Source organism: Prionailurus bengalensis, chromosome C2 (assembly GCF_016509475.1).
Source record: "Prionailurus bengalensis isolate Pbe53 chromosome C2, Fcat_Pben_1.1_paternal_pri, whole genome shotgun sequence".
NCBI lineage: Eukaryota > Metazoa > Chordata > Mammalia > Carnivora > Felidae > Prionailurus > Prionailurus bengalensis.
Genome location: NC_057350.1, coordinates 122,212,677 through 122,225,119, shown reverse-complemented (window position 1 = coordinate 122,225,119; position 12,443 = coordinate 122,212,677). Strand labels below are relative to the sequence as shown.

The 12,443-nt window shown below is 35.8% G+C and overlaps 1 protein-coding gene across 5 annotated transcripts in view; it reads right to left on the bottom strand.

Moving 5' to 3' along the window:
• The window catches only part of XRN1 (5'-3' exoribonuclease 1), a 120,668-nt gene that overhangs the window by 11,361 nt on the left and 96,864 nt on the right, over nt 1-12,443 (bottom strand). For 3 of the 5 annotated variants that reach the window (XM_043595228.1, XM_043595229.1, XM_043595230.1), the window contains 6 exons: nt 10,184-10,292; nt 5,527-5,588; nt 3,932-4,042; nt 3,654-3,776; nt 3,039-3,198; nt 444-625 (listed from right to left, as the gene is read on the bottom strand). In XM_043595228.1, the coding sequence (XP_043451163.1) occupies nt 444-625; nt 3,039-3,198; nt 3,654-3,776; nt 3,932-4,042; nt 5,527-5,588; nt 10,184-10,292 (747 nt within the window). Of the gene's footprint in view, nt 1-443; nt 626-3,038; nt 3,199-3,653; nt 3,777-3,931; nt 4,043-5,526; nt 5,589-10,179; nt 10,293-12,443 lie in introns of those variants that run through there. The other 2 variants (XM_043595231.1, XR_006299479.1) reach the window with 2 other exon arrangements.

Here is a 12,443-nt window from a genome sequence, read left to right as displayed (position 1 = left end):
AAAAGTATAGAGCAGTGCCACTCACTAAAATTTGTGAAAGGTTATTTTTAATAAATAATGCTTTTAATTTTTTGTTTTAATTTCTAATACAGTTAATATAGATATAAAACAAGTAAGCAAAAATCCTTTGGGGTCCTCAAAAAAAAAAAAAAAAAAAGGTGGGAGTTTAATAGGCCAAAGCTTTGAAAATTGCTGCTATAGACCAAGATCCCTAGCTCTATCAATCTGTCCAAGACTACGTGCTGCCCAGGTTCCTCTCTGTCAGCATCTCTGAGGGCTCTGGCATAAATATGAGTGAGCCATAGTGAGAAGAATAAATCTATGTTGCTCATAACGTACAAAAACTCAGCTCCATTATATTATTTTTAGCCAAAGATTTTCAGTTAATCTATTTAAGATCAGTGTTAAAGAACTTAAATAAATGGAACAGTAGTATACTATACCTGTGGTGTTCTAAGAAAGGAGAAATCTGGTTGTGGCATTCCAATAAGGGAACAAATTCGAGAAAGTTCAGTTACTGGTGTGGACACAGGAGGGATATGGCTGGGAGCAGGCCAACACACATGGTCCATAGGCTGAACATTGTGGTATTCGCTAGTACTGTGAGGCTTATTCATGTAAGATGCTACCAAAAAAGAGAAAAGAATATATCTATATTAAATGATATACTGAACTCTGCAGTTATTGTAGGGTTTTACAGATAGCAAGCAAAAAATTGTTAAAAGGTGAAAAGAGGAATCTCTCATGAAGCAAATAGAAGAACTATCTAGTACTGCCTAAAATTACCAAGAATTCAATACAGATTTTTAAATGACTGTAACTGATTAATGATTCATGATGAAGATTTTAAAACATGGTAAGTAGCTGACTGCCAAAAACTGACATCTTGAGAGATTAATGACTACATAGTTATTTTCGTGCAAAGCAAAATTTGAATAAGCAAATAGTTTTTTTTTGAGCTGATTTACAATTCTTTTTTTTTTTTTTTTTTAAGTTTATTTATTTTTGAGAGACGGAGAGAGACATGGCATGAGCAGAGGAGGGGGCAGAGAGACAGGGAGACACAGAATCTGAAGCAGGATCCAGGTGCTGAGCTGTCAGTACAGAGCCTGACGCGGGGCTTGAACCCACAAGCTGTGAGATCATGACCTGAGCAGAAGTCAGACGCTCAGAGGACTGAGCCACCCAGGCACCTTACAATTCTTAAGTTTTGAGGCTTTGGGTTCAGTCTTGTCAAAATTCCATCCTACATTCTGAGACACGTGGATAAATGGTCTTATTGCTCCAAAATGAAGCTGCTTAAAAGTTTTTCTAAAAGTAACCCTTTCAAGTGCTTTTACAGATGATTAAAACATTCTAAGAGTTCACATTCTTTAGGATGAACAAACTAATAGAACAAGAGCATACCCCAGTGAAGAATGAACCTAAACCTGTCACGTTATAGATTTAAAAAAAAAAAAGGTTAAGTTGCTAGCCGAAAGCCACACAACTTGCAAACTCTGTTACTTGGGCTGGATTCTGAGCTCCCGACTCTTAAGAGATATATTCTTCATTATTCTGAAATAAAAGTTACTTGTTTTTTGACAGCAAGACCATCTTTTTCCAGTTTTGTTATTCCAAGAGCATGTCTGTCACCAGGATAGTTTCCTAATAGCTACTCAAATTTTAAATTGATTATTTATCTTATTATTCACTGGAATATAAAATAGATGAAGCTAGGCTCTGATTCTGTTCCAGATTTTGATGCTTAATGAAGTCAGTTCTTTTTATTTCAAACTGATGTTTGTTTGTTTGTTTGTTTGTTTTACCTGAGAAATTTCTGTCCCCACGTACTTTTGCATTAGTCATTCTTCCTGGTAGGCTTTTGCAGATAATTATACAGACAAAATACTGAAGTATAGGGGACAGAGACAGTAGGGGCAAATATGGATATGTACTAAAATCTGGCTATGGGGCACCTGGGTGGCTAAGTTCGTTTAAGAGTGTGACTCTTGGTTTCAGTTCAGGTCATAATCTTGCGGTTCGTGGGCTTGAGCCCCACATCTGGCTCTGTGCTGACAGTGTGGAGCCTGTTTGGGATTCTCTCTGCCCCTCCTGTGCTCTCAGTCAGTCTCTCTCTCAAAATAAATAAATAAACTTAAAAAAACCAATCTGGCTACGTATTTGCCACATGGCATGCTATAGGCTTCAAAATTTTAAGGTAAGCACCCACTTTACAGTGTCTACCTCCATTAATTATTTATAATTGATTTTGTAGCTTCTTCTATTGGCCAAGCTATTAGAACATAATGCTATATCAATTATAGGTATATTGGTACCTGTAATATGCCAGACACAGTGCAAGCTGCTTTGTATGTGTCATATAGTTATTGCAAGAGTCCTTTACAATGTTATTCTCATTTTATAAATATGAAAAAAAGCCTTAAAATCTTAGTAAAGTTAAGTAATGTATTTAAGTTACAAAACTATTTTTAAATTACTGAGGGAAAAAAAGCTAGAATGTGAAAACTTGTCTAGGTTTGGGCACTACAGAATGAGTATCTGCAAAAGCACAATTTAAGTAATCATAAGAAGACATTTAGGGACTATAGAGCTATTAGTTACAGAGTTATATTATTATTTAATGACACAGCATAAAAATTACATTCTTATTTGTTACTCTTCATTATACTCTTTTAAAACTACAGGTAGTTTTATCTTCAAAAGCACATGATAAAGGGGCGCCTGGGTGGCGCAGTCGGTTAAGCGTCCGACTTCAGCCAGGTCACGATCTCGTGGTCTGTGAGTTCGAGCCCCGCATCGGGCTCTGGGCTGATGGCTCAGAGCCTGCAGCCTGTTTCTGATTCTGTGTCTCCCTCTCTCTCTGCCCCTCCCCCGTTCATGCTCTGTCTCTCTCTGTCCCAAAAATAAATAATAAAAACGTTGAAAAGAAAAAATTAAAAAAAAAAAAAAAAAAAAAAGCACATGATAAAACAACCCAAATGAACGGAACATCTGAAATGATATTGGTTACTAGTACTAGTACTTTGTTCACATACTTAATTTCTTATTCTGTTGAGGCTGTGAGGAAGGTCCATATTCATCTCTTCTATTAGAGGAAACAGTGGCTTCATTACCAAACTGCTTCATTTCGTTCTTATGGTCCACAGTATCAGAGGCATCAATTTTTAGTATTTCTTTAAGCATCCGAGTTCCTTTCTGTTTTTGAAAATAATTGGTATGGAGATGGTGGGGGTAGGTGGAGAAAAGTTAACCTTAGAGTTACAGAGCTTATTAACCTTTCTTTTAGTGAGTTCTAGTGTTAAAAATTAAGATGATAATTACATTCAGGTAAGGAATGAGCAAAATCAACAGATTTGAAACAAAATGTTCACATTTCCTGCCACAGAAACAGTACTTATTCTTCTGCTTAACTTGACCAAATTACCTGGTGGCAATGTTTGAAAAGCAAACATACAGGTCTATAAAAACCAAACATACAGATAACTAGAATGCCCAGGGAAGCCTGGTTTTCCCTACAAGATGACAATAATGATGCAACATACCAGTCCACAGGACATAAAAGTGTTGTAACAGTTGCATGGGGTATGTATGCATGCGCCACAATAGTAAAATTACTACAGACAGTACAAAAGCTCCTACAGAACACAAACCATAGCAAATGACTGTGGTGACAAAAGTTCTTCACTTGGAGGCTCTTCATGATGAGATGACTGTACTTCATTTTCTTTGGAGATATTCAAGGATGCTAAAAAGTTCTCAATTCCAGGGTTAGGCTAAAAGAATAAATATTTTGTGCATAAAGATGAAAATATGAGGACACGGAAAAAGCTAAGAATTTTAGGTACAAAAACGATCATTTGAATTTTCACCCAATCATCTTCCCAGCTGCTAAAGTTTGGCAACAGAAATTGAATAAATGGTCTTTTACCTTATCAACAGCATTTGGGTAACCAGTCAGAACCTTCTGGTTTTCTGAGACTTCTGCACTTTCATTTCTCTTCAATAGCTTAATATTACATTTGGCAGGCCCTCCAAATGTCTATAAAAGAGTTAAGAATGAGCTTTTTGTGCAAATAGCTGCCATTTAATAGTGTTCTAAATAAATTACTGCAAATTTTTTTAAGTGCCATTTTCTTTTATATCTTAAAAATGGGGCTTGTAAACTTGGATGAGGAAAAAACTTAGATCTGCATCTTCATTAACTTCTAAATGAGATTTAGCATTTCCTTCAATGAAGCAATAGTGGTGATTCTAATTACATTTCAATACAATTAATTTTCTTTCAAATCTTAAGTATTTTAGCATTAAAAACACTATTCTGAGAAAGAACCCATAACAAAGTTTATAAATCCCTTCCTAGAAGAAAGGAAATTATAGCATGAGAATTTCAGAAAAAGAGGGCCTTAAAAGTCAACCATTACTGGTTATCTAAATATTAATGGGTTCCATTTGCTAATAACCTGGCATGTGCCAAATATTCTGCTAAGGTGCCTTTTATATATTTGATATATGACTAACTTATAAGAGATAAAATTCTTAAAAAATTAAAAAATATGCATATAGAAAGTACATATACCATAAGTATATGTATTGAATGTTTTTAGAGTAAAAATTTGTTATTCTTTGATCATAAAATGCATATACTCTCCTTATCAATCAGCAGAGACTATACAAAGGCAAACATAAATAACCTCAGCTTCCTCCCACACCAAGCTACTCCACACAATTAATTAATCATTAACTTTGCTATGTTGATCCTAAATGAATCATTGAATATACACATATTTCCAAGATTTTATACATACATACATACATTTATGTACGTAGGTATGTTTGTATGTATGTATATACAGACTAAATGTATCAAGTGAGATAAATCTATTTTTATCTCCATTTAATTAATTTTTATTTATTTATTTACTTTATAAAAGTAGGCTCCAAGCCTAGTGCTGAACCCAACGTGGGGTTCCAACTCACGACCCCAAGATTAAGACCTGAGCAGAGATCAAGAGTGGGATGCTTAACTGACTGAACCATGCAGGCAACCCTGCATTTTAAAGATGAAGAAATTAAGGGGGCACCTTGGTGGCTCAGTTGGTTCAGCGACCGACTCTTAATTTTGGCTTAGGTTGTGATTCCAGGGTTGTGGGATCGAGCCCCATGTTGGGCTCAGCGCTAAACGTGGAGCTTGCTTAAAATTCTCTCTCTTCCCCCTGCCTCTCTCCTCTGCTCGTGCTCTCTCTCTCTAAAAAAAGAAAAGATGAAGAAATTGAGGCTATAAGAGATGTAGTGAGTTGCTCAAAGCCACCCAACTATTAAATACATACCTGTTTATGTATTTATATATATGTATGTGTGTATAAGTATCTCTAGTTCCAAATCCTGACTCTAGCTGTGTAACTTCCCATCCAAGTGATTACGGATTTGGGCAACTTATGGATTTGGGCGGCAAAATTCAGATGCCACACAGCTAACCACTGTAATAAAAAGCTGGCTACTAGAATTTGATTTAAGAAAGCTTACCTGCTTATTTGACATTTTTTGTGACCGGCTCTCAGTTTTAGGACTCTTACACTCTTCTTTAACTAGAGACAAGAAAATAGGAATTTTGGTAAGTGAAAAGTATTGCTGCAAACTAGTGAAATTTACCAAATATCTACCACAGCAAGACTCTGTATTGAAAATTCACAGAATTGTAAGAAGACAAAGGCCCAGACCTTGAAAAACTTTTAATATGGATGAGCGGAAGAAGATATACTCACAGATAACAACAAGAGAAAGGGAAAGGTGTGACATGTAAATGAGCCTTGAAGTATGTAGGTTTGCAAAGGGAGGCTAAACATTTCAGGCAAAGGAAATAACAGGAGAACAGAAATGGAAGCAGAAAGCGAGGAATGTATTTATCGAACTCTTACTAGACTAGTTCCACTGGAGATCAAGGAATATAATGGAGCTAATCCAGTAAGCAGTGGGCAACCAATGACAGAAAGGTTTTGAGCAAGTAGTGATCTCATCAGAATTGTGCCTTAGGAAGATTAAAATATGGCAGTGGCATAAAGACTAAGAGAAAAACTAGGAAGCTATTTTAGTATTTCTGTTAAGGGTAAATTGGGAGAATGGTAAGAAAAATGAAAAGGATAAATTAAAAGACGAAGGAGTAAAGGAAAAAAGAGGAAAAGAGGGAGGAAGGGACAAAGGAGGAAAGAGAGGGTGAGAAAAGAAGGAGGGAGAAGGGAAGGGAAGAAGGGTGAAGGGGAGATGAACAGAGGTGGTAAGAAATAAGCAAAAATAGGAAGACAGGGAACAGAAGAGGGGAAATAGAGGAGGGGAGAGGAGGAAAGGGAGGTAAAGAAAAGAAGAAGGAAGTAATCTTGCAAAAATGAGGAAAAGAAAAAGCAAGTTAACATGTACTGACATTAAGCCTTTGTTGAGACACACACAATAAAACTGGAATTCTAACTAATGTAGTTACATGCATTCATGTAAATAATAATTTGAAGAAAAATCACAATGCATTCCAATTAAATACAGAACCTTTAAGCTATATTTATCAGATTTATAGGGTATCAATCTATATTTAATTTAAAAACGTAAATGAAACAAAAATAACATATAGATACTGGTGCAAAGTGGTTGTCAAACTGAACCAAAGTTATAAAACCACACAATTTTTTTGAAAATAGCTTTTTAAAAAAATATTTAAAAAGACCATTATTATAATATATGTAAGATATATATACACACACACACACACACATAAGATACATGCATACATCAAATATAATAAATTAGACTCAGGACTCTGCACTTGATATTTCCTCTGCTGGAAAGCTCTTCAAACGTTCTGCATAACTTACCCCATTTCACTCCCTTTTTTTGGTGTTTCTGCTCAAAATTTATGTCCTCAGAGAGGCAACCCTTGACCACTCTACTTAAAATACCACCCCTATCTATACTTTTAATCTGCTTTATTTTTCATCATAGCACTTATAATTACTACAGATTATGAAATTTATTGAATAGGTTTTTTTGTCTATTACCGGTCTTTGCCTTAGAATGTAATGTCCATTAGGCTGAAAAACTTGTCTATCTTGTTCACTCATATATCCCTTGCACCTAAAACAGTACCTTGCACATAACAGCTCAATCAGTAGCAGCTGAATAAATAAATGAATGAATAACAACTGAGTCATATTTTGAACATAAAGAGCAATTTTCAGCAATTTGGGAATATTCTGATTAAGAGAAGAGAAAAAGTAACTGCAAGATGAAGATTCTTATCTCTGCATCTACATTCCCTACTGTGCCTGGAACACAGTAAACACTACTGAAGGAATGAAAAAAATAAAAATGTACAAATTATGTTAAGAGAATACTGCAACACAGTATACATATTTTTATTTATTAAGATTTTATCTTTATTTTATTTTTTTAGAGAGAGAGGGCACAAGTGAGTGAGGGGCAGAGAGAGAGGGATAGAGAGAGAGAGAATCCCACAAGGGGCAGAGAGGGAGACAGAGAAAGGGACAGAGAGACAAGCAGGGCTCACTGGAAGTGGGGATCGTGCTCACCCAAGGTGGGGCTCGACCTCACCTGAAGCGGAGCTTGAGCTTACCCGAAACAGGGCTTGTGCTCACCCGAAGTGGGGCTTGAGTTCATCAGTAAGTAGTGGGGCTCAAGCTCAGCTGATACAGGGCTCAAACTCACAAACTGTGAGATCATGATCTGAGCCAAAGTCCGATGTTTACCCAACTGAATCACACAGGTGCCTAATACATATTTTTAATAAAAAATTGTAATATAGGTTGGAGTAATTTAATAAGCAAATGTTTATACACAGAAAAGTAACTGGATTATGCTAAATAAAATTTATCTCAAAAAGTAGTAAGGAGACATCAGCAAAAATGTCAGAGTAAGGACTTCTAAAAGTTCTCTCCTCCATAAAAGCAGCAAGAAAATGGGCACAAATTACCAGAATCCAAATTTTCAGAACTATGGAAATGAATCAAAGGCTTTTAGCAATCCGGGGAGTATTTATTCAAGGAAAAAGTCGGACTCTCAGAACAGTGAGCTTAGGGGCTTTTTAACTTGCCCTAGTCTCAATCCCCACTCTATAATTCTATGCCAAAATCCTCAATAAAATACTAGCAAATCAAATCTTATAGCATATAAAAAGATTATACACCGTGACCTAGGGGGATTTATCCCAAGAATGCAAGGTTGGTTCACCACAGAGAAAACAATGAATGGAATATATCATATTAATTAAGCACAGAAATAGCAACTGACAAAATCCAATATCCCTCCCTCCAAGGGGGGGGGTGGTGGTGGAAATCAACAACCTAGGAATAGGAGGGAAATTCCTCATTTAATAAAGGGCATTTACCAAAACCCCACAGCTAACATTACACTTAAGTTGAAAGACTGAAAGCTTACCCGAAAGATCAAGACAAGAAAAGGGTATTCTTTGCATAAAGATGGTATATACATCTGTGGAACAGAATTAACAGGCCAGAAATAAACCCATTCATCTATAGTCAATTGATTTTTAACAAGGGGGCCAAGAAAATTCAATGGGTGCCAGAAGAATTCAATGGGAAAAGAATAGTCTTTCAGCAAATGATGCTGAGACAACTGGATATCCACATGCAAAAGAAGGAATATGGACCCCTACCTCATACCATATACAGACACTAATAAAGACCTAAAATAAGAGCTACAACTACAAATCTCTTAGGAGAAAAGATGAGTGTAAATCTTTGTGACCTTAGATTATACAATGGTTTCTTAGATAGGACACTTAAAGCACAAGCAACCAAAGAAAAGTAGAAAAGATAGATCAATTAGAATTGATCAAAACTACAAACTTGTGTGTTTCAAGGACACTATAAAGTTAAAAAGACAACCCACAGAATGACAGCACATATCTGTAAATCAAATATCTGAATAAGCATTTAGTATACAGATTTGATAAAGGACTCACACAACTCAAGGATGAAAAGAAAAGTAACTCAGTTTTAAAATCAGCAAAGGTGGGGTGCCTGGGTGGCTCAGTCACTTGAGTGTCTGACTCTTGATTTCAGCTTAGGTCATGATCTCACAGTCATGGGATTGAGCCCTGTATCAGGCTCCACAATGAGCATGGAACCTATTTGGAATTCTCTCTCTCTCTCTCTCTCTCTCTCTCTCTCTGTCTCCTCCCAGCTTGCTTGCTCTTGCTCTCTCTCTCAAAATAAATAAATAAATAAATAAATGAATGAATGAATAAAAAAATGAGCAAAGGATTTGAGTAGACATTTCTCCAAAGAAAATATACAAACTGCCAATAGGGACATGAAAAGATCCTCAATTTTATTAGTCATTAATGAATCACAAATGAAAACCACAAAGATTTCACTTTATACCTACCAGGATGGCTAGAATAAAAAAGATGAGCAATAACAAGTATTATGGAGGATGCAGAAAAACTGGACTCCCATATATTGGTGGTGGGAATGTAAATGGTACAGCCACTTTGGAAAACAGTTTGGTAGCTCCACAAAAAGTTAAACATAGAGTTAACATACGACTCAGTAGTTCAATTCAATTGGGTATATGCCCAAGAGAACTGCAAACATATGTTCACACAAAAAACTTGTACATGGATATTCACAGCAGCATTACTCATTTTAGCCCCAAAGTGGAAGCAACCCAACTGTCCATCAATGGATGAATGGATAAACAAAATGTAGTATTCATACAATGGAATATTATTCAGCCATAAAAAGGAATGTAAAAATTAAAAAAAGGAATGAAGTATTTATACACACTACAACACAGATGCACTTTATGTTCATTATGCCAAGTGAAAGAGGCCAGTCACAAAAAATCACAAATGTTATGATTCCATTATATAAAATGTCCAAATAGGTCAATCCACAGAGGTAGAAAGTAAATTAATGGTTTCCAGGTGCTGGAGGAATGACTGCAAAAAGGTATGGTGTTTCTTTTTGGGGTGATAAAATGTTCTAAATTTAGATAGTGGCATACGTTGTACAACTTTGTGAAAACACCAAAAAAATCACTGTAAATACTTCAAAAGACTGAATTTTATAGTATGTGAATTGTAACTCAATAAAACTTATTAATAAAAAAAAGCAGTTAGCATCATAAGTTTGTTTATTCTGAACTTTAAACTTACATTTTTTGTGAGGCTCATGTTTTCTTTGCTGACATTTAACAGTGTTGTCAGTAAAGGCGGCTTTATGATGTTGAGTTACTTGACTTATTTCTTGAGGTAGAACTGCAATCTGAAAGTTAAAATTCTTATAAATGATTTAAGCAAACTTTTAATATTATAACTACTTTTCCTCAAAGTGAGGTTCGAAGTGATAGAAAAATTGTAGAACTCAATAACAGGAGCTGATATTTGAGCTCTAACTCTAAAACCCATGTTCACAGTACTGTTTCAAAGAAAAAGTATGCCATAAGTTTAATTAGAAAATATTCTAGTTTTGGGTATAGTTTTTTGGGTTGTTCTATTTGATATCTACATAAAGCTATTTGTTACTCATATTTTTCCAATAAAGGCCTAAATATTTTTTAAAGATATTTAAAATTTTATTTTTATTTTATATTTTGTAAAGACTTTTTAAAAAGCAGCTTTAGGTACAAAATGAAGCTGAGAGAAAAGTACAGAGACATTTCATAAACCTTTGGTCTCCACACATGTATAGCATTCCCCATTGTCAACATCCCCAACCAGAGTGGTACATTTGTTAACAACTAATGAACCTAAATTGCATACATTTCATTATTACTTAAAGTCTATAGTTTACACTGGGTTCACTCTTGGGTGTTACATTCTGTGTGTTTGGACAAATGTATAATGATATGTATCCACCATTATACGGATTATTTTCAGTGCCCTAAAAAATCTTCTGTGCTCTGCCTACTAATCCTTTCCCCCTAACCCCTTGGCAACTACTGATCTTTCACTGTCTCCATAGTTTTGCTTTTTCCAGAAGCTTGAATACTTAAAAAAAAAACTAAACAACAAATTTTAAAATATTTTATTTTTGAGAGAGAGAGAGAGAGAGAGAGAGAGAGAGCAAGGGAGGGGCAGAGAGAGAGGGAGATACAGGATCTGAAACAGGCTCCAGGCTCTAAGCTGTCAGCACAGAGTCTGATGGGGGGCTCAAACTTGTGAACCATGAGATCATGACCTGAGCCAAAGTCAGATGCTTAACCGACTGCGCCACCCTGACACCCCCACAAAATAATTTTTTTAAGTAGGCTTCATGCCCAGTGTGGAGTCCAATGCAGGGCTTGAATTCACAACCTGAGCTGAGATCAAGAGTCAGATGCTTAACTGAGTGAGCCACCAAGGTGCCCTGAATACTTTTTTAAAAATCATGTTGAGCTGTCTAGAATTTGGTCATCAGATGAAAATTAGGCTGCTTATTAATGCTTCATGGATGTAAGTGATATACATGGGATCTCATATTTCTTGGAAATATGAAAGTGTTTAGCTGGTATAAATAATGAAATAGCACCCAATAACAGGAGCAGCATGCAGACGATTCTGAAGAAATATAGTATCAAATGTCGAGTTCTATCTCAAGGAAATAGGTAGTAAAATGACTAGTAGACTGAGATCTAGGGGAATTTTGGTAGTGAGAGAGGAAAGTGGAAGGAACAGTAAGAACACATAACCTGAAGTGGGAATTATCTACTTGTGCGAAAGGAAAGAGACCAAACTTACTAAAACAGACCATTTTATCAAATATTTGGATATACTTTATATAAGAATTAGGTAGAGTTAGATTATAGAAGGTCTAGCTATTGGTTTCAGTTGAAACTAATGAATTCCACTAGTACTGAAGAGGGAGCCCTGTACATTCTAGAATATTTGAATAATATTGTTTTACGGCTGGAAAAGAGGTCATCTAACTCAGTGCCTTAATTTTACACACAAGGCCCCAGAGGACCAAGGAAGTTAGAGTTGCTCAATTTGAGTCACCAAATCTGATTTCCTGATTTTTAGTCTGGTACCAGATTTATCACACCACAGTGCCTCAGGGAATAAACTGACTTCAAACCCAGGTGCTCTTATTAGACATTTTGCCCAATTATGCCACTGGGTCCACACAGTTTTGTGAAAGGATCATCAGGAAAGATCATTAGGAAAGATGCATCAAGCAGTACTGCGTAAGAAGGACCAAAAAGGAAAGAGATAAGAAGCAGGAAGCACAGGTAGGAGGTTAACCTAGGCTTAGGATAACACTCTAAGGTCCAGTTGTGGGAACCGAAAGGAAATAAAAAGATTTGGAGTCTCACAGCAAAAAAAAAAAAAAAAAAAAAAAGAGGAAAAAAGGAAAAAGTTTTTACTCCATGCTCATCAGATTATATGCCGTGGAAAATGGTAGTGTTAGAAATAAGGATAAGAGAGGAAACTTTAG